The 27,454-nt window shown below is 40.9% G+C and overlaps 1 protein-coding gene across 2 annotated transcripts in view; it reads left to right on the plus strand.

Moving 5' to 3' along the window:
• The window catches only part of LOC308393345 (plakophilin-4-like), an 81,939-nt gene that overhangs the window by 7,316 nt on the left and 47,169 nt on the right, over nt 1-27,454 (plus strand). For both annotated transcript variants that reach the window (XM_080877039.1, XM_080877038.1), the window contains 3 exons: nt 24,277-24,389; nt 25,955-25,989; nt 26,559-26,675. In XM_080877039.1, the coding sequence (XP_080733165.1) occupies nt 24,277-24,389; nt 25,955-25,989; nt 26,559-26,675 (265 nt within the window). The remainder of the gene's footprint in view (nt 1-24,276; nt 24,390-25,954; nt 25,990-26,558; nt 26,676-27,454) is intronic.

Consider the following 27,454-nt stretch of genomic DNA (forward strand, 5'->3'; position numbering starts at 1 on the left):
CACATTAAAGATGGTGTTGAAGCAGCCTATAACCTTGTGAGGAGTTAAGATGAGACATTAATGGGATCATATTCATAGCAGTGATGTTATCGATTTAAAGGTACTTTTTTATTCTCTGTGTTGGAAAATGCAGCCGTGCACACAGGTGGAAACAGAACGAAGAGGCTTTCATGTGAATCAGGTGTAACACCACCACTACACTGACACTGATAAACTGACAAGCATGAGTCCTGTGGATTGGATCGTATGGAAGCTAATTAAAAAAATTTAATGAATTGTGTAATGATAAAAAGATTTCAGGACCCATTAATGACATATTATTACATACACGATATCTTTAGTGTCATTTGTCTACATCCAAAATAGTTTGACTGTCCTCAATAGAAGTCCTGCAACATCTGAAATAAATTGACCCAGATGTTTTCTTCTGATATTCTTACTCTTGTAGGCACGGTTACCATTAGTATGCAAAAAAATTGAGAAATTTCATGTGCGTTTAGCTTTTAGAGCCAAATGCAAGATGCTGGGTAGGTAAAATTAAAAAAATAACTTTTTATTGGTTTCTCCAAGAATCCAGAAGTACAGTAAGTCCACGAAGAAACAAAACATGAATCTGCAAAAGTAGCAAGAAGAAGAATGTGAGGTTAATTCTTAGGGAGCAAACTAAAGATCTGACAAAGACAAAAGGGAAACATGAGACTGTGCACGGTCTAAGGAAACAGGAGCAGGTGGAGACGGTCAAACACGGGTGAAACTAATGAGGGCGGGCAGATGGTCACGCAGGAAGGAAAGAAACAAAAGCAAGAAGACACATGATGAGACAAACCTACAAAGGCTAATTACTAACACTAAACACGACAGAGACGGTGCACAGTGGAAACATCAAACCAACCAATATAACAGCAATGTTGGGCATTTGTCTTCCGTTGTTCGAAGTTATGTCACATCTGCTGCTGCTGGGTTGAAGACGTGAGCGTACAGTGATCATGTTGATCTGTGCAGAGACTCTCTGATAGGGAGTTGCTGCAGCAGCTGGAGAAAAGTGTCTTTTTTCTAACGTGGAGGTTTTGGCTTAATGGTGACCCGTGTCTTTCAGAAGAACACCACAGCGAGTACCCTCTCCCTCAGCATGTGGTTACTTAGTGACATTGCTATGGTGATGTCCTTGCTTGTGCACAATACGACCAACGTGGTGACCATAACTGACTCTCGATGCGAGGCTCGTCAGTTCTGTTGGTCGACTTTGTCGTTGTCCAGTTGTCCTACGATCCTGTCTAAGTCGTGACCCAATGGGGCAATCTTGACTTTAATAAAAGCTCACGAAGACCCTGCCACACAAATGGCAACATCACCATGCATGGTAGACAGTAATGCTGAAGGTGTGTAAGGGGTCATAACAAAGCCTCACCTCTAACTCTGAAGGAAATGTTTCTACAGTCCAAACTCAACCAGACTTTACAGCTAAATAACCAAAACTTCAATTAATCGAACGTCTTGTGTGTCAGTAACCGTGAGACTAGCTGTAAAGTATCTTTTGTGTTGTCTGTTGTGCCTCAGGATAATTGGAAATAAGTGCACTTCCGCAGGTCCTTGTTTACCAGTGGCTTTGTAATATCCTGTAAGAGCATAGCATCCCTGGCTCACTTTCATCTGGAGTTTATTTGTTCAACCTTTCAACTCACAAGGTTTTCATTATTCAAAGGTAAACTTGAAACACTGATTTGCTGAGTGACATTGGAGCAACAATTGCCACAAGAAGCAACACTGAAGTCTTTGAGCCCCAACATTGTGGAGAAGGTCAGAAAATGGGTAGAAATATTGTGTGTCTTTGACACCCGAGGCTGCTTTTTTCACTTTATCTCCTTCCAACACCCTTTACAGACTTAGCAGCAGTAGTCACAGAAACCAGGAAAAGGATCCTTTGTGTGTTTAATATGAGCTCTTTGTGAAAAGTTCACATGAGCTGTGAAAACCGTCAAACAAAACTTCACATTATTCTGCAGTTTAGGTTTTACCACCCACAAGAGCAGAAGAGGTTCACCAGGGGAGCCAATGAGTATGAGGCTATGAAGATTTTATGGAAAAGGTTACACAAACACACTCAATGTGTCTTCTGATTAGACGGCATATGTTGATGTGAGAAATGGATAATTAGCAGCTAACAAATTAGAAAGATTCCCCCTGCAACATTCAGGACGACTGCAGCCTAAACTTGGGTGTTGCTGGAGAGCGAACGTTCATTGTGTAGCTCGTCTCAGGCTGTTGAAAAGTCTGCGACCAGAAAATATAATCAACTTGCTTCACTCTTCTCAGCGTTGGCATGCAGGCAGCAGTGCTGCTGAAGCATCAAATCTACCGCCTGCAGTTCCTCCACAGAAATGTCAAATTAGACGTGCTAAATAGAGCACATCAGTTATTGCCTTCCATTGTGTTTAGGCCCTGATGCCTTTCCACTTTGCTCTCATTTAGCCCATTAAAAGTAGCAGCGTGATAGATGTGAGCAGGGAAATGCCAGACCTGCAAAAGTGGCAACTTGTGAAACCCAAAACTGCCCCGGTGTGTGTCTGTGTGTGCATTTTAATTTTGTCACTTCTTCAGCAAACATGGTGAGACTGATCAGATGTTGAGACAACAGCCTGCAGCAAAGTTGCTCCAAAATGAAAGATGAGACTTCTGTAGCTCCTATCGGCATCAACAAAGAAACAGACTCCCTGATATCAAATCCAGAGAGTCTGCAGATCTGCTGTAATGTACATTTGTAATAAGCAAAAGTGCTGCGCTGTGAGATCTTGTACTTGTTTGGGTTGAGACTGAAGCTGCAGAAGTTCTGGAAATAGTGCTATTTTCGCATTTACATTGTACTGAAACTCCCATATACATTTCACAAAATGTCATGCTTTACTTAACATCATACAAATAAATAGAAACATGGGCTTCTAAATATTAAAGCTCCAATCAGTGTTAAGTAGCAGAGCACAGTAGCATCTCCGCTAACCCAACTGTGGTTCGAGAGAAGTCGTGTCTTTAGAATAGAATAGAATAGAATAGAATAGAATTCAACTTTATTGTCATTGCACATGCACAGGTACAGGGCAACGAAATGCAGTTTGCATCCATCCAGAAGTGCTTTAGTGATATATATATATTACAATATATATTAGCAATAATATAGATACAGAAATGGGTCTATTATGGTATGTTATAATGTACACGGTATGAAGTATGTTGTGAATATTCTATAACTCTAAGTATGTACAGGCTGTAGTGAGTACAAGCTATGTAAATTCAAATTCAAATTTTATTTGTCACGTACACAGTCATACACAGTACGATATGTAGTGAAATGCTTGGACAACTGCTCGTGACCTAAAGAAAACAAAAAAGGAAAGGCTATGAATAAGATAGGAAATAAATATGAAAAATTAAAAAGGGTAAATTTAACTAGGAAGGAATAAAATATAAATTAAGGTTAAAAATGAAATAACTGTACAACACAAATTAGAATGAAGGGTAAATTTAACTGGGAAGAATAAGATAAAATATATAAATTAAAGTTGAAAATAAAATAACTGTACAACAAAATACACAATACACAATATAGAACTATATAAGAATGTATGAAGAAATCTAAATATAAATAAATATATACACAATAACAGCAGCTGTACAAGTATTAACCGGAAATAAAGAATATAGTGACCAGTGTTGTGCAAAAACAAAGTCCAGAAAGTCCAGTGTGTGTGTAAGAACCATATGTGTGGGTCAGTACTGTGTGGTGGTGTGATTGAGAGACCGTATCGCCTGCGGGAAGAAGCTCCTCCTCAGTCTCTCTGTGTTGGTCTTCAGGGAGCGGAATCGCTTTCCTGACCTCAACAGAGAGAACAGTCTGTTGTTGGGATGGCTGAGGTCCTTCACGATCTTCCTGGCCTTGGTCCGGCACCGCCTGCTGTAGATTGAGTGCAGGTCAGGGAGCTCGGAGCGGATGGTGCGCTCAGCTGACCGCACAACCCTCTGTAGAGCTCGTCTGTCCTGCATGGTGCTGTTCCCGAACCAGGTTAAGATGTTTCCCGCCAGGATGCTCTCTATGGTGCACGAGTAAAAGTTCCTGAGCACCTTGGAGGGCAGTTGGAAGTCTCTCAAGCGTCTGAGGTGGTAGAGACGCTGTCGGGCCTTTTTCACCACGGTGTTGATGTGACAGGACCATGACAGGTCCTGCGTGATGTGAACTCCGAGGTATTTGAAGCTGTCCACTCTCTCCACTGGGCCCTCGTTGATGACGGGGGTCTGGTAGTTCCTCTCCTGCTTAGTGCTGAAGTCCACTATCAGCTCCTTTGTCTTACTGACGTTTAGAAGGAGGTTGTTCCTCTGGCACCAGTTCTCCAGATTCCTAATCTCCTTCAGGTAGGCCGTCTCGTTGTTATCAGAGATCAGGCCCACCACGACGGTGTCGTCAGCAAACTTGATGATGGTGGTGGAGCTGGTAGTGGCCACACAGTCATATGTGTACAAAGAGTACAGCAGGGGGCTCAGAACACACCCCTGGGGGGCTCCAGTGCTGAGAGTGGTGGAGGCTGAGACATGTCCGCCCATCCTTACTGCCTGTGGTCTGCCAGTTAGGAAGTTGGAGATCCACTGACACATAGATGAGCTGAGTCCCAGATGCTCCAGCTTGGTGGTGAGTGTGGAGGGAATTATGGTGTTAAATGCAGAGCTGTAGTCTATGAAGAGCATTTTAACATAATTCCCCCTTCTAGTGTCCAAGTGAGTGAGTGATGTGTGGAGGAGATGAGAGATGGCATCGTCTGTGGAACGATTTGGACGGTAAGCGAACTGTAGTGGGTCCAGTGTGTCTGGTAGTGAAGAAATGATGAAGTCTCTGACCAGGCGTTCAAAGCACTTCATCACTACTGAGGTGAGGGCTACAGGGCGATAGTCATTGAGAGAAGCAGGGTGGGGTTTCTTCGGGACAGGAACAATGATGGACTCTTTGAAGCATGTGGGGATCACCGACTGAGATAAAGAGATGTTGAATATCTCAGTGAACACAGGAGCTAGCTGGTATGCGCAGTCTCTTAGGATATGACCTGGGATGCCGTCTGGTCCTGCTGCTTTCCTGGTGTTCACTCTCTTGAAGGCTCTCCTTACTTCATGCTCGGAGATGACGAGCACGTTTCCGGTGCTGGCAGTATCTTCCTGTCTGCAGCCGTTAGCGCCGCTAACACTAGCATTGTTGGAGACCTTAGCTGCAGCCTCGAAGCGAGCATAGGAGGTACAGGCTATGAACAGGATATAAATATGAAAAACTATACAGAATATGAAATAAATAACTTTACAGAATTTGAGATACACAGCTATACAGAAATGGGAACTATGCAAGTTGTAAACAGTTGTAGGATTAAAGATTATCGAATGTACAGAATGATTATTTACACAGAGCTATACAGTAGTGCAGTTAAGATAAGTGAGATATGTGGATAATTTCTACAGAGGCTATATAAAGTGCTAGTGGTTGTGAGTGGTGGTTCAGTCCATGTTATTATTGTGTGTTTGAGGGTACAGTTGTCCATTGTGTGTGTGTATGTTCAGTCCATGAGTTTAACGTGGGTCAGATGTCAGGAGGCAGAGTTCAGGAGTCTGACAGCTGTGGGGAAGAAGCTGTTCCGGTACCTGGTGGTCTTAGTCCGGAGGCTCCTGTGGCGCCTCCCAGAGGGCAGGAGGGTGAAGAGTCCATGTGATGGGTGACTGGGGTCTCTGATGATTTTCCCAGCCCTTTTCAGACACCGCTTCCTGTAGATGTCTTTTATGGCAAGAAGTGGTGCTCCGGCGATGCGCTGGGCAGTTTTCACAACCCTCTGCAACGCCTTCCGGTCCGAGGCAGAGCAGTTCCCGTACCAGACTGTTATACAGTTGGTCAGGATGCTCTCGATGGTGCAACGATAGAAGTTCACCAGGATGTCTGAGGACAGGTGGTTCTTGCTCAGAGTCCTCAAGAAGAAGAGGCGCTGGTGAGCCTTCTTGACCAGCTTGGAGCAGTTGGTCGTCCAGGTGAGATCCTCGGAGATGTGGACTCCCAGGAACTTGAAGCTGCTCACACGCTCCACAGCCGTCCCCTTAATGTGGATGGGTGGATGTGGGTCAGCATTCCTCCTGTAGTCCACAATGAGCTCCTTAGTCTTCTCGGTGTTAAGCAGCAGGTTGTTTGTGTCGCACCACTCAGCCAGACGATCCACCTCCTCCCTGTAGACGGCCTCATCGTTGTCACTGATGAGGCCAATCACCGTGGTGTCATCTGCAAACTTAATGATGGTGTTGGAATCATCAGCAGGTCTGCAGTCGTGGGTGAAGAGGGAGTAGAGGAAAGGGCTCATCACACAGCCTTGTGGTACACCGGTGTTCATCGTGATAACTCATGATAACTCGTGATAACTTTAACTGCCTCACTGCACGTTCAAAAATGTTTATAAAATCAAAAAACTGAAGAAAGTTTTCAATAACAAGTCAAAAATAACTGTATCAATTCTGACTTTATGTATTGCTATATAGCCAGATTTTAGCAGTTTGCTGGTCTGGAGCATTCAGGTGTGTGTTAACACAATGTTACAGTCTTCTCAGGAGTGGATGTCCCAGCAATTTAACCTTAACCTCCTAGGACCCAAACTCTTCCACGTCATGTTTAATTTCTCGTTGATATTTGGGCATATTGGGACCCGATGAATGTAAAAACAAAGAATTACCTGATTTTTTTTTTTTACCTGATTTTTTTTTTAAGAAAAATGAGAGCCACATATGGCAAGGCAAGGCAAGTTTATTTGTATAGCACAATTCAACAACAAGGTGATTCAAAGTGCTTTACAGAGACATTGTAAACAAAAACAAATAAAAAGCATGATTTAAAATTGATTAAAACAAACTAACTAATTAACAAACAAACAAACAAACAAAACAGTATATAAAATCAAAATAGATAAAATCAGAACAGTAGATAAAATCAGTAGTTAAAATGTTAGTTTTGAAATTTAAGCTTAAGTGCGGATTTGGTGCTTTATTTAAATGCAGCTGAGAATAGGTGAGTCTTCAACCTGGATTTAAATAAACTGAGTGTTTCAGCTGATCTGAGGCTTTCTGGGAGTTTGTTCCAGATATAAGGAGCATAAAAGCTGAATGCAGCTTCTCCGTGTCTGGTTCTGACTCTGGGAACTGATAAAAGACCGGATCCAGATGACCTGAGGGATCTGGAAGGTTCATACTGGGTCAGGAGGTCACTGGTGTATTTTGGTCCTAAACCATTCAGAGCTTTATAGGCCAGCATCAGAACTTTAAAGTCTATCCTCTGACGGACAGGCAGCCAGTGTAAAGACCTCAGAGCTGGACTGATGTGGTCCACTTTTTTGGTCTTAGTGAGGACTCGAGCAGCAGAGTTCTGAATGAGCTGTAGATGTCTGACTGATTTTTTTTAGGTAGACCTGTAAAGATGCTGTTACAGTAATCAAGCCTCCTAAAGATGAATGCATGGACTAGTTTTTCCAGGTCCTGTTGAGACATCAGATCTTTTATCCTTGAAATATTCTTGAGGTGATAGTAAGCTGATTTTGTTATTGTCTTAATGTGTTTTTCTAAGTTTAGGTCTGCATCCATCACTACACCCAAATTTCTCGCCTGGTTTGTGGTTTTTAGGTGTATAGATTGAAGTTCTCTGGTGACCTGTAATCGTTTTTCTTTGGCACCAAAGACTAAACCAAAAACTGTTTTTGTTTAGCTGGAGAAAATTGTGGCACAACCAGTCATTAATTTCCTCAATGCATTTACCAAGAGCCTGCACAGGGCCTCGGTCTCCTGGTGACATTGTGATATATATTTGTGTGTCATCTGCATAGCTATGATAGTTTATTTTGTTGTTCTTTATAATCTGTGCCAGTGGGAGCATGTAAATGTTAAACAGAAGGGGTCCCAAGATGGAACCTTGGGGAACTCCACATGTGATACTTGTTCTGCTCAGATGTGAAGTTACCTATTGATACAAAGTATTTCCTTTTTTCTAAGTATGTTTTGAACCAGTTTAGCACAGTTCCTGAAAGACCTGCCCAGTTCTCCAGTCGTTTGAGTAATATGTTGTGGTCAACTGTATCAAATGCTGCACTGAGATCCAGTAAAACTAAGACTGACATTTTTCCACTGTCATTAAACATTTTGGTCAGAGCGGAAGTAATTGAGCTGTTGAGAAACTGCTTTTTCAATGATCTTACTTAAAAATGGGAGATTTGAGATCGGCCTGTAGTTGTTCATTTGTGTCTTGTCAAGATTGTCCTTTTTCAGTATAGGTTTTATTACAGCAGTTTTTAGTGGTTCTGGAAACACACCTGATATTAAAGAAAAGTTGACGATCTGTAACAGGTCTGACTCCAAAGTCTTTGAGACCTTTTTGAAAAAACTTGTTGGCAGGACATCTAAACAGCAGGAGGAGGAGTTCAGTTGACCTAAGATGTCCTCCAGGTCTTTGCTGTTAATCGGGTGAAACTGTTTTATGGTGTTTAAACAGTTTTTCAGTGGACACAGTACATATCCTGGATCTGCTGTTGATGTACCAATTGCTTGTCTAATCTTTTGGATTTTTTCTGTGAAGAATTTGGCAAAGTCATTGCAGGCCATGATCGAATGAAGTTCACCTGCCACTGACACAGGAGGGTTTGTTAGCCTGTCAACTGTGGAAAATAAGACCTGAGCATTATGGCTGTTTTTAGTGATGATGTCAGAGAAGTAGGACCTTCTTGCACTCCTCAGTTGATATAGATGTCGTAATGAACCTGGAGGTTTGTTTTTCTCCATCTGTGCTCAGCTTTCCTACACTCTCTTTTTTCATTTTTCACTAGTGTGCAGTTTCTCCATGGAGACTTTTTCCTTCCAGAGATAACCTTCACCTTAATGGAGGATATATGTTTAAAATTTCGATAGAAGAGTAGCAGTATAATGTCCTCGTAAGTGGATATCAGGCCCTTGTAGAGCAAAATTGATTATTTTAGAATAAATAACCCAAAATGTGATGTCCACATATGTGGACGCCAGGTCCTAGGAGGTTAAGGTCACAAGGTCAAAAAACCTAAGAGCCTAAGGTAAAGATAATGACAGTTCAATTAGAAAAAGACTGAACAAGTATGACTTGTTTAGAAGGTTTGCCAGAAGAAAGTCTCTTCACTCTAAACAGAACATGCAATAGTTACATCTGAACAAACCACAAGACTTGTGCCTTTATACAGATGAGACACAGTGCAGGTACTTTGCTATACTGCATAAAACCAAACACAGCACATCAGCACAAACGCGTAATACCAACAGTAGCACAGTGGTGGAGGCATGATGATTTGGGCTTGTTTTGCAGTCACAGGACATGGACAAACTTTCAGTCACTGAGTCGACTATAAACTCCTCTGTACACAAAAGCATTCAAAAGACAGATGTGAGGACATCTGTTGAATAGATAAGGCTTAGCTGAAATTAAATAATGCATCAGGAATATGATACCAAGCACGGCAGCAAATCTCCAACAGAATGACTGAAAAAGAAAAGAATCAAGGTTTTGCAGTGGTCCAGTCAACAGCCAGACCTCTAGCTGATTGAAATGCTGAGGTGGGACTTTAACCCTTGTGTCATACTGGGCCCTTTTTGGGTCCCTTTGTGTGTTTGCATGAAAGCCATTTTCACTGTGTTGGGTGTAATATAGCCAAACTTGCCAAACGGCTTCGTTTTTGTAAAATATTTAAAATTCCAGTCTGATTTTCTTAAATCAGCCTAACACGGCTGAGCAGCAAAAATACTCACACTGATCACCCTAGGGACCGTTTTGGGCCCATTGACTTCCATTATAAACGCTATTTTTCACGCCAGAAAATTTACGGTCAAAGGGAAAGTCAGGTCTCCAGCTTAGGTTTCGTTTTGGACTACAGGCCTTAGAGTTGTAATTTTTTTATTTGTCCACCGGGTGGCGCCCTTGGTTCACATTTGACCTCTGCTGGAAAACAGCGGGCTGCTTGGACAGACCTGCCGGAAATGACGCCTCTTCTCCGGCGTGCAGCAGCGGCTTCGCCCGCTGATCGGGCGGACCATTTTTCGGTCCCTAGGACCATGAGAGGGTGCATTTTTTTTTTAGTCAACAGGAAATGACGTATTTGTTGTCACGTGGTACCGGAAGTGTGCGCTGGAAAAAGGAGTCCGACGCAACATGCCCCGATCATCGTCGCGAGTTAACCCGGGAGAATGCACTCATTTCGGCCTCGACGAGCAGCATTTGCCGCCTGGAGACCATTTTCTGGTTCTGGAAAAAAAAATAAAAGGCGATCGAAATGACTCTTGGTGCCAATCTTTAGTCCATCTAAAGGCCTAATTATAATAACAATCAAATATTACTTCAAATGTTTTTTTGGGAAAATATTTAGTTTTTTAGTTTTTTTTTTTAGTTTTTTTGTAATTTAAAGGGTTAAAACAACGAAAATATAATTAAAACTTTATATGAATATTTCAGGGAGAAGTAGTTTTAAAAGACTGACCAATTTAAAGTGAAAAAAAAAATTAATATTTAATATTTTTATTGCACTTTTTGGGCGTGGTCGATAGTGTGCATTTTATGAAATGCGCTCCTGGAAAAAAAATAAAAGGCGATCGAAATGACTCTTGGTGCCAATCTTTAGTCCATCTAAAGGCCTAATTATAATAACAATCAAATATTACTTCAAATGTTTTTTTTTGAAAATATTTAGTTTTTTTGTTTTTTGGGGCTAAAAAAACAGGGCGTTCATGTAATAAAACTGGGATTTAAAGGGTTAAAACAACGAAAATATAATTAAAACTTTATGTGAATATTTCAGGCAGAAGTAGTCTTAAAAGACTGACTCATTTAAAGTGGTAAAAAATATTAGTATATAACATTTTTATTGCACTTTTTGGGGCGGGACCTTTTTTGGTCCCCAGGGTGATCAACGTAAGTTTTTTAAAGGATGACACAATTAAGAGAGCTGTGCATGAACCCCAATGAAATGAAGCAATGATCCTAAGAAGAGTGGGCCAGAATTCCTCTACAGTGATGTGAGACACGACAGTCCTACAGAAAATGCTTAAAGTTATTACTGCTAAAGATGCTTCTACAAGCTACTGAATCGTGGGGTGTACCTGTCTGAATCTTTTCATCATTATCTGCGTCGCCTGTAAAACTCAGGTGTAGGTTAACTCTTTCAAACTACACAGCTCAGTGAAAACACTGTAAAATATTCAAACTCCTCCTGGTGTAAGCTATGGGCTACTATATCAATACCAGAATGTTTTATTCTCTACCAAAATATCCAGCATCAGTGGAGCTCTAGGCTTGATCAATTCACACATACATATGAAAGCTGCAAAGCTCTTGTGAAAAAAAAATATTCAAACCTCAAACTCTTCACAGTGTGAACCTGTGATGCTGGACTCTCAGTGGTTTTAGCACGGCCAAGCAGGTCAGTAAACAGTGAGTCAGTTTCATCCTGTTACTGAACGCAAAACAAGCATATCTATCACTGTTTAGAAATATACAGAGATTCTCTTAATTTCAGCTTTTCTGCTGGTGTAACAACCCCCATCGGAGAGTTTACTTCAAGAGGAAATGGCATCTAAAAAAGGATTCCAGCTCCGGCAAACTCTTATATATGTTCCCCTGCTTTAATCATCTTTATGCAGCCTAGTTTCACGGTATGTTTTTTCCCCTCGTCATCCCCCACCCCGCCCAGCGTGAGAACTGCTGCCTTAGCCGACAGTAACAGACTGTGCGGGGCAGCTCCCAGGTGTAAACGCAGGGTCCCACTGAATGAGCCTGCAGCATGGCGTGATGAAAAAGAACATGCTCAGAAAATGTCATCTCAGGATATATAGAGGAGGAGAAAAAAAAGCCCAATAAAATAACAACAACTGGGCCACATCAGCGCTCTGCACACTTGGGTTGGTTTCAGAGCCAAAAGACCACTCTTTGACGTCAAAGTAAATTTACAGCGCAGATCATCTGGGCGTGCATGATTGATGGCAGCCGCCACCGTGACCGCTTTCCCTGCTTCACGTGACCTGCAGGGTTTAACCAGCTCCGTCAATCCAGTTATGTCAACGTCCACCGCCTCCCTGCTCCGATGTTTCAGATGATCCCAATGATATCCGAGCCACAGTGCTGTTTGCTGTTTGTGTTGGATATCTGCCTGGATTTGAATGCATGCTTGCTGTCATGCTTTAGAAAAGGGAGAGCTCACGATGGCTCGCTGCGGCGGCCTGCCTTGTTGACTCGGGATCACGGACGCCTGAGGTTAGCAGTCTGCAGCAAAGTCAGTGTGGCGGAAGAGGACACTGATTTCTCTTGATGTCTCACAGAAATCACAGAGGAACATTCACGCTGGGTTACTGTTTCAGATCTCATCAGTCGGGGCTGTTCTTTGCATTTCCAGGAGTTATTTACTCTCTTATTGAACCTCAGCTGCCTGCACCTGTCTCATCTGCTTAGTGACTTGTCAGAGCCCTCGCAGAACGACTCACACAACTTGTTGCTTTCGATCAAAGGTGCCTGTTTGGGCGCACAGAAAGACTGAAAATGTTTAAACCCATATACGGGTTGCATGTGTGGGTGGAGAGAGGGCGAGAGACATGGAAAAACAAAAGTGGATGCATAGCATTCTGGTTTATTGAGGCTACTGTGGGTGTAGCAGCTGGTATCTCTGCTTCTCCTCTGATGATTTCTCTCTGTGCCTCGAGAAAGAAACAGAAGTCTCATAATGAAAATTTACTGCCACGTCTGACATGTCTCATTACGTCACTGACCAAATGATGGCCAGACGTTTGTGAGAGCAAGAATAAGTCTTCTCTGAGCGGTCAAATGAGCCTGAAAATCTTCAAGCTGCCTTTTTTAACAAACTCTTTAAGATGGCGAGTTTCAGCAAAAATCAGCAGCGTGTCACAGCTGCACAACTAGGCCGAACATTTCACGGGTATCACAGATGCAGTCCAGATAAACTGAACTGCCGGGCTATGATTAGACATGGCGAGAAGGAGTGAAACACAGAGGTCTGCGGTTGGTGTCACTCCAGAAAAGAGAGAAAAACACTTAGTGACGCCTCCCAATAAGCCGTGGCGAATCGTCCAGTGGCCCCCAGCTGGTACGAGACATTGCCTGGCACGGCTTTGCATCGGCCTGGCAGGGCCAGGCGTGCTTCCAGACATCACGAGGTGATGGGCGCATGGAACCGATGCAGCTCTGTTTGCCCCTCGAGATGTGCCGTGACGTGGCAAGGCTGAGATAAGGAGGGCTGTGTGCTGCTGCCCTGTCTCTGTGCTGCTCCAGAGTGATGTAAGGAGATGCAGGAGCAGAGGAGGACAGTCAGCACTGATGCTCTGAATACATGCTGCATATTTTAAGAGTACTTATTAGGCTTTCTTATCTTTTGTCAAATATGTGTTGCAGTGTTGGATGTTAAGAGATAAAAATATTAGCAGTAACTATAACTCTGTTGTCAAATGTAGATCGAAATTGAATTATGTTTTTTGGGGCTTTTAATCATTTCTCTGAACTTTTCGTTTTCCACCGTGGAATGGTTTTACTGCTTACATCTTTACTGACTTTAAAAATGTTTTAAAAAGAATTGGGTGCACAAGCTTAAATGTGTTTTGGATTTTCTCTAATCCAATCCATATATACACACATCACCACTACCTGTTGAAGTCAGCACTTTAGAGGACCAGAAGTTTAATGTTAGCTTTACGCATAAAGCAGTCTATGGATCATTATCCTGTTGGAACATCCAGCTGTGTCCAAGTGTCAACTATCTAGCTGTTAATAATAAGGTTGAAGAATTTGGAGGTACCACTGGCAGCAAAATAGCTCCAGAGCATGATGCTGCCACCACCATGCTTGACAGCTGGTGTTCCAGAAGTTTCCAGTTCAGACTTGAGCTCTGGTGGTTCCTGGGAGCAACCGATCTATCTTCCTGTCATGTGTGGGTGACGGTTTGGGCTTTCTTCCAGACCTCGGACAGTTCTCCTTCTTAGATCTTCACTGTTCCTTGAACTTTCTCATTTTTCTGAGTCTTGGTCAATCTAATGAGTGCTGTCAAACAAATGCTTTTTGTGCTGCAAGCTGCAGTCAATCATCATTACTAAAGAGGAGTTAATTGGCCTTGTCAAGTTAAAAAGCTTCAGCATCACTTATTAAAAGATTTAAGTGTGAATATGTTTGTGTGGATTAAAGAAAATGCAACATAAATTCAAACTTGTGCACCCAATTATTGTTTTTTAAAGATATACAATCATTCTACCTGGGATTACTTGGAAAGATTACTTCAAAGAAATCTGTAAATCTGAAGACTCTAATGACCTTCCAGGGAGGGAAAAGGGCATTTGATGATCTTTAGGACAGCGGTGATGACTCTCTATGCATTTTTCTTTCTGCACAGCTGTAAAACTGCATACAAACACACAGCATTCAATATACACTCTGTGGAGCAATATTAGAAAGATGCTATCAGTTTTTGGGTGAGGTGGTTCTCCCTGACTATCATCAGAAAGCAAAGTCTGTTAGGTCCACACTGCAGAACAGGAAAACCAAGACTCTCCATACATGCCCCACTCATGAAAAGTGTCAGAATATCTGTTTTCTTTCTCCTGCAATCAATAATCATCTCCTTGATCTTGATTGTAGGGATCATGTTGCTATTTGCTATAATGGAATTTAGATTTGCTCTTGTACTGATATAATGGTTCAGCAGAAATACATATTTTGTATGAAATATGGATACATTTATAGTGAAATATCAACTAGTTATCAAATAAAATAGATGAGCATGCTGTACATATTACACCCTATAAAACACAGACACAGCTACCATGACATCACCCATGACTGGTATAGCAGAGATGGTCATCCAGTTCTGAACTTCCAATCTTATGGAATTTCATCAACACTAAGGAAACATATTTATTGTTTTTCAATCAGCAGTGAGCCAGCTACGCATGATAGAGCCAAAATCCCAGAGCTGTCAGAGTTCACGGCTCCGATGACACTTAAAAGACTTCCCATTACAGATATCACCCTTCAACTTTCCCAGTTGAACACATGCGAGGTGTCATCTATCCAACTATGTGGCAACCTGCTTACTTTTCAATAAATGTAACTTTGAACTTTGGATAAAGAAAGGCTCAGATTTCAGATTTGATTCTGTCATAATGTTTTTAAGGGGATTTTGGACATCTATTTTTATTTCTTCATAAATCAGAAACTACTGTCAACAGCCAGAACAGTAACAGGTCCCAATTGTGTATATATTACATCCTAATTGTGTGTGTGTGTGTGTGTGTGTGTGTGTGTGTGTGTGTGTGTGTGTGTGTGTGTGTGTGTGTGTGTGTGTGTACACACTTACTACATCGGCAGTAAGTGAGACTTATTCCCAGTGGGTGTTGAGCTACACCTAGGCTCCCCTTTGTCACTGATTAAGAATCAGTGAATTAAGAATTTTATGTGGTTCCTTTGGCTTCATCAGGCGGTGGCCTGTAGCTCACACTGAGGTGTTCTTCAGCTGAGTGTGAAGGGGCAAGAATGAAAATCAGCACCTCCGAGTCCAAGCCCATGTTTCTCAGCTTGAAAAGGGTGGAGCGTGCACTCTGGGTCAATGACAAATTCCTGCCTCAAATAGTCAGTTGGGAGACTGACAGGTGATGTTCACGCTGTACCTGTGTTTTTTGTTCTGAAGAGAGAGCTGAGTGTAAAAACGAAGCTGTCAACTTACTTGTCAGTCTACGCCTCTGCACTCACCTCTGGTCATAAGCTCTGTGTAGTGACTGAAAAAATGAGATCGCAGACACAAGTGGAAATAAGGTTCCTCCAAGCAGTGGCTAGAGTCACCCTTAATTAAATAGGCTGAGAAGTTCAGTCATTCAGCAGGGACTCGGAGCTGAGCTGTTACTCCTCCACATTGAAAGGAGGCAGTCAAGGTGACTTGGGCATCTGACTAGGAAGCCTCTTGGGTGCCTCCTAGACTAGGTGTTATAGTCAAGTCCTACAGGAAGAATGTCCCAGGGCAGAGACAGGACATGCTGGAGAGATTAAATCTGTCAACTGGTGTGGAAATGCCTACATGTCCTCCCAGCTGAGCTGGAGGAGGTGGTCGTGGAGAGGGAGGTCTGGGCATCTAGGTTTAGACTGCTGCCCCCTTGACCAGTAGAAGAAAACGGATGACTGGGCCTGGAAAAGAGCAAAATTAACAGAGTCGATCCATTTTAAACATGGCAAGAGTTTAAAGAGTGAGATAGATAGATAGATAGATAGATAGATAGATAGATAGATAGATAGATAGATAGATACATACATACATACATACATACATACATACATACATAGATAGATAGATAGATAGATAGATAGATAGATAGATAGATAGATAGATACATACATACATACATACATACATACATACATACATACATACATAGATAGATAGATAGATAGATAGATAGATACATACATACATACATACATACATACATACATACATACATACATACATACATACATACATACATACATACATACATACATGTGGCAGTATTTTGCATTTCAGTTGACCTTTATCATATTTCCCTCTCCTGTTCCTATATACAGGAGAGAGAACTATATAGATACTGTTTAAAGGATATTATGAGTGTATGATTAAATCCTCCATTATGTGATGTAATAAGCAGCTTATGAGCCCAATATTTACTGAGCTAAGCTGTCCTGCTGAAATCTTTGTTGCTGCCAGTATCATGTCAGTCCTCATGTACCATTTACAGTTTGCTGGGTGTGTGCTGGTGCCTTAAAGAGACAGGAGGTAAAAAAGACTTGCTTCAGTCACGGGCAGAACCCGGAGACGTACAGCGTGCTGTAGAGCTGGAAATGAGCACAGCAGGTCCCCTTAAGGCACCGTGTCTGAATGACACACATCTATTATATTTGAGCTTCTCTTTTGCTGTTGTCATTACCTTCCTCTTAATCTGAAACGTGTTACTTTTCTTTATAAACCTCTGTAGGTTTTTCTCGACTTTTGCAAATCACTAATTTGCATTTACTTTTGTTTGATTGTATTGCATTGTTTTACCGTTATTGTGTGAGCTTTGTAGGATATTTTTAGTTTCTCACCCGCTTTTATTTTTTATTTTTCATTCAAATTTCCTGCATGACTCACCTTGGAGCACCATCATACCAACTTGTGATAAACCTCTTGTACTGACATGACAGTTCTTTAAAAACAAATGTATTGAAATAAGCTCTGCGTGGCTGGATTTAAACCAAAAGACCATTTTTCATGTTTGCATGATTTATCATTATTATTAACATTTTGTAATAGTTTGTAGCAGCAAGCTCTGAGCTGCATTAGCCCCACAAGCCTACAAACATCTACTCAATTAGCTTGGAAGGGAATACAGCAGAAAAACCAACACTTATTACTGCTGCAGAATTAGCCATGTAGCCGATTTCCTTGTGGGAATTACTGAATTATTATGTTCCCCAAGCGAAACAGTCCCCTGTCTAAAATCGCCTGGAATGCTTTTTAAGTTGTCTGAATTAATGCCTTTTAACAGATTTCATTTCTGTGAGTTTACTTAGATTACAGAAGCAAGCATGCTAACTCTGAAATCCAGCCAGCTTTGTTTCTGCAGTCAGCTGTGATAAACACACAGACTTTTTCAGTCCACAGCAGACGAGACCGAAGAAAAGAACCAGCATGAGGAGACCATTAGCTAAATCACTGTACACCATCTGACTAAAGAGACTGTTAAGGCTCCGTGCATCACATGGTCATCGCTGACCCAAATACAAAAAAGCTTTTATTAAGAGATGTAAACAGATGGAGAGCTGCCAGTGTGGATTTAAGGGTCTTTTGTTTTTGTTTTTTTGTTGTTTTTTTATGAGGGATTATGATTTGAAGGACTTTCACCATACTGTACTGGTAGGATGGGTAGATACAGTAATGTCCAAAACTCTTGAGCCATCCCTCATTTCTCCTAAGTTGCTAGAAAAATGTGAAATGGGTGCAGTGATTTATTGAACGATGTGGATTCAGAGTTTCTAACCAGGTTGAAAGTCAGTATTTGGTACGACCACCTTTATTAAAGCCTTGATTTCCACCATGTAATCAAATGAGTGTTTTCTATCCACTGTTTGCTCTTCCTGTCATATGGAGGACAGCTAATGAGTGCTCCAGCAATGGTCGGTGGAGTCATTTGTTAGATTTTGGATCAACAATTGTTTTGGAGTCAAGTGGTAAAACACATTTGTTGTTTCCACCTTTAGCAAGAATAGTTTTCTTGCATATGTTGTAAAGCAGTGTGTTTTGTTGGAGACTATTTACGTTGTAGATTCTCACTGAAGGCATCAAAACTATGAATGAACACATATGGAAATACGTAGTAAACAAAGTTTCGATGCCTTCAGTGAGAATCTACAACGTAAATAGTCATGAAAATAAAGAAAAACCAATAAATGAGAAGGTGTGTCCATACTTTTGACTGGTAGTGTATATATATGCTTTTAGAAATGAAAAATATACCTCAAACTTGCACTATGAAAAATGTCGGAACTGTTTTCTGTTTTCTGTTTTATTTTATTTTAATTTTAGTCTACTCTATAGCACATTTAAACAAAGTGACCCAAAGTGCTTTAGGGACAAGCACATTTTCCTTCCAGGTCTCCAAAAAAATCCAGTTTCTAAATAAACGAAAGCTGAAAGGAAATTAAAGATGATGATTAAATCATGACACACTGTTCTATTGGTACAGACAATACTGACCCTGTATTTACTTGGTATCGGATTGATGCCAACTTTGTACTATTGCACAGCACAAGTCATCAGACACACCCCCTCAAACATGTCTGGGCTTGTGTCATTGCTGTGGATGGAATTTAAATGCAAGGCTCTGTCTATATCATCAATTTCCTACTATTTCATATTATGCTCTTATTGTATGACATGATCTGTGGTCTAATATGTGATATCAACAAATATTAGACCACATAGGTCTGTCGTAGTTCAGTATCACCCAAGGTCTATATGAACTATCATCTGTCATCCATTATTCTTTGTTGATCCACTTAGGCTACGTTCACACTGCAGGCGAAAGCGCATCAAATCCAATTTTTTTGACCCTATGCGACCCATATCCGATCATGGTATGACAGTGTGAACAGCACAAATCCGATATTTTCAAATCCGACCTGGGTCACTTTCGTATGTGGTACTGAATCCGATACATATCTGATGTTTTAGAAAGCAACTGCTGTTTGAAGGGTCATGTCGCATTAAATCCGTCTTTTACGTCACTGACACAAGACAGACGCCAATTATCAGTGCCGGAGAAGACATCGTGAACGCTTCCTGGCCATCCAGTGAAACTGCTGGGAAGACAACGTTGGAGAAACGTGAACATTTTATTTGTACTGTATAACCTGCAGATTCTGTCAGAAATCTGCAGCTATCCTTTGAAGCACCGCTCCTCTTAAACAGCAATAAGGATAATTATTAGGTTATCTACAGTATTATGTAAATAACAAAATAACTTAAAGCAAAAATTGGGAAACGTCAAGTCTGAAGTCTTTATATTAAGGGCCATCAGTCAAACAATACTGTTTGCTCTGGGTCTATACAGAGCGCGTTGTGTGTGACGTCTTGTTTTGCGCATGCGGGCCGCTTTGAGCGTTCACACTAGAGCACGTTTGCTGTCGCATTTTATTTGTAGTGTGAATAAGCAGACAAAAAAATCGGATTTGATCAAAAAATCGGAATTGAGCATTAAGACCTGCAGTGTGAACGTAGCCTTAGAAAACAAACATGCCACTGTAACGAAACTTCTTAAAAATTCAATAAAATTTGATTTATCCAGAAGATAATGAGTACTTTTACTTTACTTACAGGCATGCTGAGGTCCTTTACCTGAGTAAAGCATTTGAATGAGATACAGTGAGGTTTTTTTTACCCAAACCACAGGTGTCATAATGAGCTGCAGCTATCAGCTCTTTTGGTGCCTCTGAAAATTTATTGGATTAATGAAGTCCTGAATCACAGGGGCAGCACGGTGGCACGGTGGTTAGCACTGTTGCTGCAATTGAGTTCAATTCCAACATCAGGCCGGGGTCTTTCTGTGTGGAGTTTGCATGTTCTCCCCGTGTTTGCGTGGGTTCTCTCCGGGTACTCCGGCTTCCTCCCACTGTCCAAAGACATCAGAATCAGAATCAGAATACTTTATTAATCCCGAAGGAAATTAGGGTTACAGCAGGCAGCACGCTAATTGCGCATGTGCACTTACAAAGGAACCTTCTGACCAACTTAACACAAACATCACATTGGGGAGACACGTCAGAAAGGTAGGCTGATAGGAAAAAAAACAACGAAAATACATAACATGAGGTAAGAGGAGGAGGAGAGAGGTAAGACATGCAGCTTGTGGGGATAGGTTAATTGGATAATCCAAAGTTGCCACTAGGAGTGAATGTGAGTGCGAATGGTTGTCTGTCTCTGTGTGTTAGCCCTGCGACAGACTGACGACCTGTCCAGGGTGTACCCCACCTTTCGCCCTATGACAGCTGGGATAGGTTCCAGCGCTCCCCACGACCAGAGACTGTAATCCGATTACTTTTTTTCAAGTAACGAGTAAAGTAAGGGATTACTATTGCAAAAACGGTAATTAGATTACCGTTACTTTCCCGTAGGAACGCTGCGTTACTGCATTACTAAAACCGTGATTTTTTTGCGAGAATGTCTCATGACAGTGACGTAAGCAAGTGCGATGTTCATGACAAGAGCTGTGTGCAGATCAACAATGGATCGCCTGCGGGAGAGAGTATAAGCGTGCAGCGTTTAAAGTGTGGAAGTACTGACCTTACTTTAAGTTTGATTCCAAAAGTGACAAAAACATTAGCGTCCATTAGCATTGTGCGTGGGAAGAAAACTTCTTTTTACAGCAAAAAACCCCTAAACTTCCAAGCAAACACCGAGTAGCTACGACGTAATGGGAAATTCACAGAGAAACTCACGGATTCTTTCACTGACCGCTGCGTAACACATGCACCAGGGTAAACCTGCGCCTACCCAACTCCTGCTTTACAGGTGAAAATAGAGCAACAGGACCGCTGAGTCTTTGACTTTATTTATTTTCTGCTGTGTTTTACTTGCATCTATTTGAAAGAGTGAGTGTAAACACAAAAAAATATATATATTTTATGTGCTGGAATGTGCAGAAAATAGGTTTAAATAGGTTTAAAACAAATTTCTTCCAGTCAGAGAATGTTGCATATAATTAAATGTTTGCTTGATGCATAAAGTTAAAAGATTAAAACTAATAAAACAAGTTTTAAAAAAGGACTTTTCCATTTGATTACATTTTGTATGATGGATTGTGCAGAAAAAGTAGAATTGGGCTGAAAGATCTATCGCTTTATCACCTATTCAGGTTGTAAATCGTGTTTTTAAAAAGTAACTAAGTAACTAAGTAATTAATTACTTTTGAAAATAAGTAATCAGTAAAGTAACGGGATTACTTTTGGGGGAAGTAATCAGTAATTAGTTAAAGTAACTTGACCAACACTGCCCACGACCCTGAAAAAGGATAAGCGGAAGCGAATGGATGGATGAATCACAGTGACGTTTCCCTGTGAAGGTGTATTTTTCCAGCAGGCCAGTTTTATATTTAGACATTATTTGCAGACAGCTAATTCTCCAGTGGACCTCCGTGATGACACCAGCTGTGGTTCCTGGATGATTTATGGAGCAACTGGGAAGCTTCTGTATTATTTTACAGAATACAAATAAGCTAGTGCCAACAATACCTGCTATTCAGTCAAAGTCCATAAACATCTGCTCCAATTTCATAAACTTGAGCAAGGTATTGGAACCCAACCATCTATTGGGGATGGCAGTGAACAGGGTATATTTAAATGCTTTGGTGTTTCAGTAGTCAAAATTCTCCAAAACACGATCTGCTGACAAAATCTTGTGGACATTTTGAACTCAACATCAGTTTTCTGTGTTTAATTTCATTTTGCAATCATGCAAATCCCTAATTTTAGTTAAAAGAGTTATTTTACTGCTCCATAGTCACAAACTGGATGGGTTTTTAGGGGAAACTAGAGGACATGTGGCCGCATGTGAGCCCCATTAACCTACAATACACATGATTATTCATCCCCTGTTTAGCAGGTGGTGCAGCCTGAGGAGCGAGGCTGGAAAATCCAGTTTTCATATTTTAATGATGTTTAACTATCTAGACTGTTTTGATGAGATTTGCCTAGTTTGGTAGATATTAGCTGTAGAAATGTCTGTCTTCTGTGAAATATAATTGAATTAAATGACACTCATTTTGTGAAGCTCAAACCGGTAAAAGAAAAAGTTGCTTTCTGTGCTTCCTTCTAAGGTATTTTATACACATTACACTTTACTAAATACTTTAAATTGTTGTAGTTTTGTAACAGTGACTGTCATCTGTACTTTTGTTGTACATCATAATGAATATTAAAGGTGCAAAACACCGAAATTCGTTATGCAACAGCATGTTTAACCATTAGGTTTACAGTGCAGATTTCTTCTTTTTCTTCTTCTCGCTCCTTTTAGGAGTCTGCACAGCAAATCATCTGCCTCCATCTCCCCCTGTCCCTACCATCCTCCTCTGTCACACCAACCCTCTGCATGTCTTCTTCACATCCATCACTCTCCTCTTTTCCTCCTGCCTGGCAGCTCTGTCTTCAACATCCTTTATCCAATATATCCACTTTCCCCTCCTCTGCACATGTGCAAAGTATCTCAGCCTTGTCCCTCTAACTTTGTCTCCAGACTGCTCGACCTCAGCTCGACCTCTGATTAAGTCATTTCTAATCCTGTCAGTTCTGGTCACTTCCACTGTCTACAAACCATAAAACATACCAGCTCTCACTAGCATCTGGTAAACTTTCCCTTTCACTTTTGTTTCTTTACATCTGTCACAAATCACCCCTGTTCTTGATAATCCCAGTGTTTGATTTGGCAAAGATTTTAGGAGCACATTAGGACACTAGGAGTAGACTGGCTCGGGACCCCCACCTCCAGCAACCACGCTCCAACCTGTTGGGAAATACACAGTTTTCCTTTGCAAACAGTGTTTGCCACAATCAAAAAGATAGTTTCTGCCCAGAATGTTGACTTTAAATCACTTAATTAACTTTCCATGAAACGGTATAAAATGTTAAATGTAATGAAATCTGGTCAAATGAAATCCACCTGATGGGTTTGCATCCAGTTTATGCCAAGCATAAGTATTTGAATGAATTAACCTTTAAATTTTTACATATTTCAGTTGCAGTTTACTCAAAATTATTGCTTTACGTTTACTGGGAGTGAAAATCTATTTTATTTTTGTGGAGGCGGGGAGTTGACAATTTGTCTCCAGGCCTCCGCGACTTTGGCATAAAATACGACACGAATGTTTGCTCAGACTTGGGTGAACTGATTTAAATTTGGCAATCAAACACTTTCAATTGCGCGCACCTGTGAAATTCTCTCAAAATCCTTTACAATATTGTGTATATTATGTCAGTGAGGACTTTGCAAAATGCTTGCAGGCTAATTTTTAAAGTTTAAATGCCACAAAGTTTGTTTCCAGCTACTAAATTGTGAATAATTTCTGGTTTTCTTCATCTTCTTCGAAAGTAAACTGCATTTACAGCTCAATAGATTTCACACACTATTCTGTTTATCACAACAATAAGTGGAATGAACAATAAGAAAGGTCAGCCACCACCTTGAGCAATTCACTCTAAGGGCTTAAACCCCCCAGATTTACAGATATAGTGCTGTGTCACTGTATCTATTAGTAATGTGGAATTAAAGGCTGTGCCCAGAATACTCATGATAAAAGAAAAAGGAAACATCTGGTTTCACCCTCTGTGGTGAATTTTTACCATGAAGTCTACATTTTATCATTCTGTGCTTAAACCTCTGTGCTTTGTACCAAAAGTTTCAAAAATGTGTGTAATTACATTATCTGAACCAAATGCTGTTAAAAGGTGCCGGACACACTCTTAGTGTTTAAAATCTTGAATCCCCCCTTTAACAGCCTCTCAGCGAGCTCACAGACGGTGAGAAATCAGTCAAGCCGCGCAGGCTGAATACAAAATGGGTTTTACACTTAATTCTAACTGGCACCAAATAGGTCTTAAAGAAGAGGCTTAAATCACCGCGTCATGGTGGATGTTGGGTTATAATCACTGCTGTTAATGTCTTGCCCCAGGAGCTCCAGTTCGAGCGGCTGACTCGGGAGCTGGAGGAGGAGCGGCAGATCGTGGCTAGCCAGCTGGAGAGGTGCATGCTGGGAGCCGAGTCACCAGAAGGAGACAGCAGCAGGTAGATTTGACTAAAGTGATCACATCAAGTATTTGGAAGATTTTTGCAATTAAAAACACACAGTATCTCATGACAAAAATACACATGACCACCTCTTATCGTTTGAGTTTTCCTTTCAACATTGGCTGCTTTTTCACCCTATTCAGCCCTTACTTGTATCTGACCATTTTCATTCAAATTATTTTAGTATTTGTGTGCCAAGAAAATTATTACCAAAGACCCATTAACTGACAAACGTGGTACATCTATGTGCAGTGTATCCTTGAGTTTTTCTTTGGATGTTACTCAAGGACATGCAAGGACATATTTTTTGTTGGACCCTAGTTTCTTCAGTGTAAGCATGTATAAATGGGTAAGAAGAAGAAGGATGTTAGCATTAATAAATACAGTGCAGTACTGTGAAAAAAGTCCTGAGCCACCCTCATTTCTCGATCTTTTGTTAGAAAAGAAACACTTCTTTTGCCCTCCACTTGTCCAGTTCCCTAAAGGACAAACTGCAGAGCACGCTGAGATATGCAAGTTTTCAGGTAATAGCTTTTTGTGAATCACCTATTTTTGCATCTATTGGTTTCTATTTTATTTCTCTCAGCTTTGTTATCTTTGGCATTCTTCATAGATTCAAATAAAGAAAACAAAACAAATGATGTGATTTTGTGCAATATACAAACAAACAAAAAAGGCTCAGGTATTAGGACTGGACTGAAAATGAGTGTAAAAGCAGCCAATGTCCAAAGAAACAGTGTGAAAGAACTTTAGTAAGTCTAGAATTATTGCTCAACTTTAATTTAGCATACTTACAAGGAACTCTGGCCCCTTGAAAGTATTTTTTTTTTTCATTTAATTTTCGTATCTGTAGCAAAACAGCCCTAATAATGCACCTATATTTGTTGTTGTTGTTATATGGATTCCAGCTGGCTGTAAATCACACCCAGCTCCAGAAAGCTCTGTCAAACCACATAATGGTGAAATCTGTCTTCACGAGGAGTGATGTTCAGCCAGCTGACAGTCACTTTGTGGTGTCACAGCCAGCATACATCACTCTGAGCACAAACAGAAACCTTGAAATCCACAAAACTGCTGAAATATTAAAGAAAACTTGACACTTTATGCATGATGTCTGTAATTTTGACCCTTAAAAGATGCTTCAAGTTGTAACATTGGTCCACAAATCATAAGACAATAAGCATTACAATATCTAGTGACCTAAACAGAGCTTTGACTTTGGTCATATTCTTAGAGGTAGTTGTATTTGTATGGGAGGTTTTCGGTGTTCATTTCAGTATAAATGATTTGTTTTCAGCTGCAGGTGTTTCCTCAGACTTCAGTCAGTCTGTGTAAAAAGTGACTTGAACTCACACAGCGTTACTTTCTTCATTGTTCTTGTGTATTGGATGCTTTTTTTTTTTCACGAGATGGTTCCCTATCCAGTTTATCTTCTTATATCTTCTCTACCGTCTTCCTTCTTCTTCCTGGTCTGATCGGACGTAGACAGTGACTCTAATTTGATTTACCTCTCTCTCTGCTCTCTCGCCTCCTCCATTTCCTCATCTGCTCTGCTGCCGAAGCTCATCCGAGAAGTCGTTTGCATGGAGATCCGCAGGTATGACTTCTTTTGTTTAACATTTAACATTATGTAATAAATAAAAGATACAAAATGGTAATATAAAGTGTTGGCATGAAGGCTACATGAAGGCAAAAAGCTTCAGTGATGCTCAGTGGAGTTTTATTCCATGCCTGCGGTACTTTCATTTAAATGGTAAATGCTGTAGTTTCAGATAGGATGAAGTGTATATGATTAGGCCGCTGAAAGAACTTTGTTTTTTAACATGAGAAAGCTATAATAGCCTCCAAAAGGCTGAACATTGCCAGAATGCAGCACCAGCCGGTCAAGCAAAGCAAAGCAATGTTTCTGCCAGTATATATACTGTATGTATAAAAGCTTTGAATTGGGTCCATTTACTATTCTGTCACAGATCCCTTTCCTCAGATTTCCATCCCATTCTTCACTGTCATCTTTCCCCTGAAATAAAAGAAGTGGTATAAAAAGAACTGATGCAGAGATGATGCTGTTGATTTGCCATACCTGTGTTTTTCAATGCGTGTGAATCTATGTGTGTGAAGTACGTGCATTAATGCTAGAGTCTTTGCATGTTTTTAATCGTACAACAGGCGGAGAGTCTCAGGGCGGAGCCACAGAGGGGTCTGGATGTCCTGGTCGTCACCTGGAAGCAGAGGAGGGACTCTTCCTGCCGGAGCCGGACCGAGCATCCCTACATGGCAGTGAGGGTCTGTTAAATATACTCAGCACACGGTTTAAACGATGCTTTAGGAAGGGACTAAAGTTCATGATGTTGAGTGCAGATTCTGGAAAACACCAGCATTTTTAGTTTACTCTGCAGCCATGCAGCAAAATAAGTACACCCTCTTGTAATCTTACATACTGGGACAAAGCAAAATCTTCTGGTCCTAAAATGATTTATATTAACAACATCACCCCTTGATTCAATAGCTTATCGAACCACCTTTAGCAGCAGTAACTTGAATATATCTCTCATATTCTTGTGGAGGAATTTTTGTCCAAATTCGGTCATCGCAACACCTTCGTTCTTTTCTCTTTCAATCATTCTGTTGTAGATTTCCTGATATGTTTGGGGTGATTGTGCTGTTGCACGACCCAGTTTAAGCCAAGCTTTAGCTGTTGGACAGATGGCCTCTAGAATACTTTGGTATACAAAGGAGTTCATGGTCTGCTCTGTCACTGCGGGATACACTTTCCTGTGGCTGCAAAACAACGGGATTTCATCCAGCATGCAATATCATCTGAAAAGGATCTGATGGGTACCATCTTTATTTTTGGATGTTGATGAGCCCAAACACACTGCCAATGCAGTAACACAAAATGCAACACTATCAGTCATGGATTGGCCTCCCAGAGCCTGGACCTCAACATTATTGAAGCAGTGTGGGATCATGTGGACAGAGAACAGAACAAAACATCCAAAGAAGAGCTTTGGATGTCCTTCAAGAAGCCTGGAGAAATATTCCTGAAGACTACTTGAAGAAAT

Source organism: Rhamphochromis sp. 'chilingali' (assembly GCF_963969265.1).
Source record: "Rhamphochromis sp. 'chilingali' genome assembly, chromosome: 3".
Classification (NCBI taxonomy): Eukaryota; Metazoa; Chordata; class Actinopteri; order Cichliformes; family Cichlidae; genus Rhamphochromis; species Rhamphochromis sp. 'chilingali'.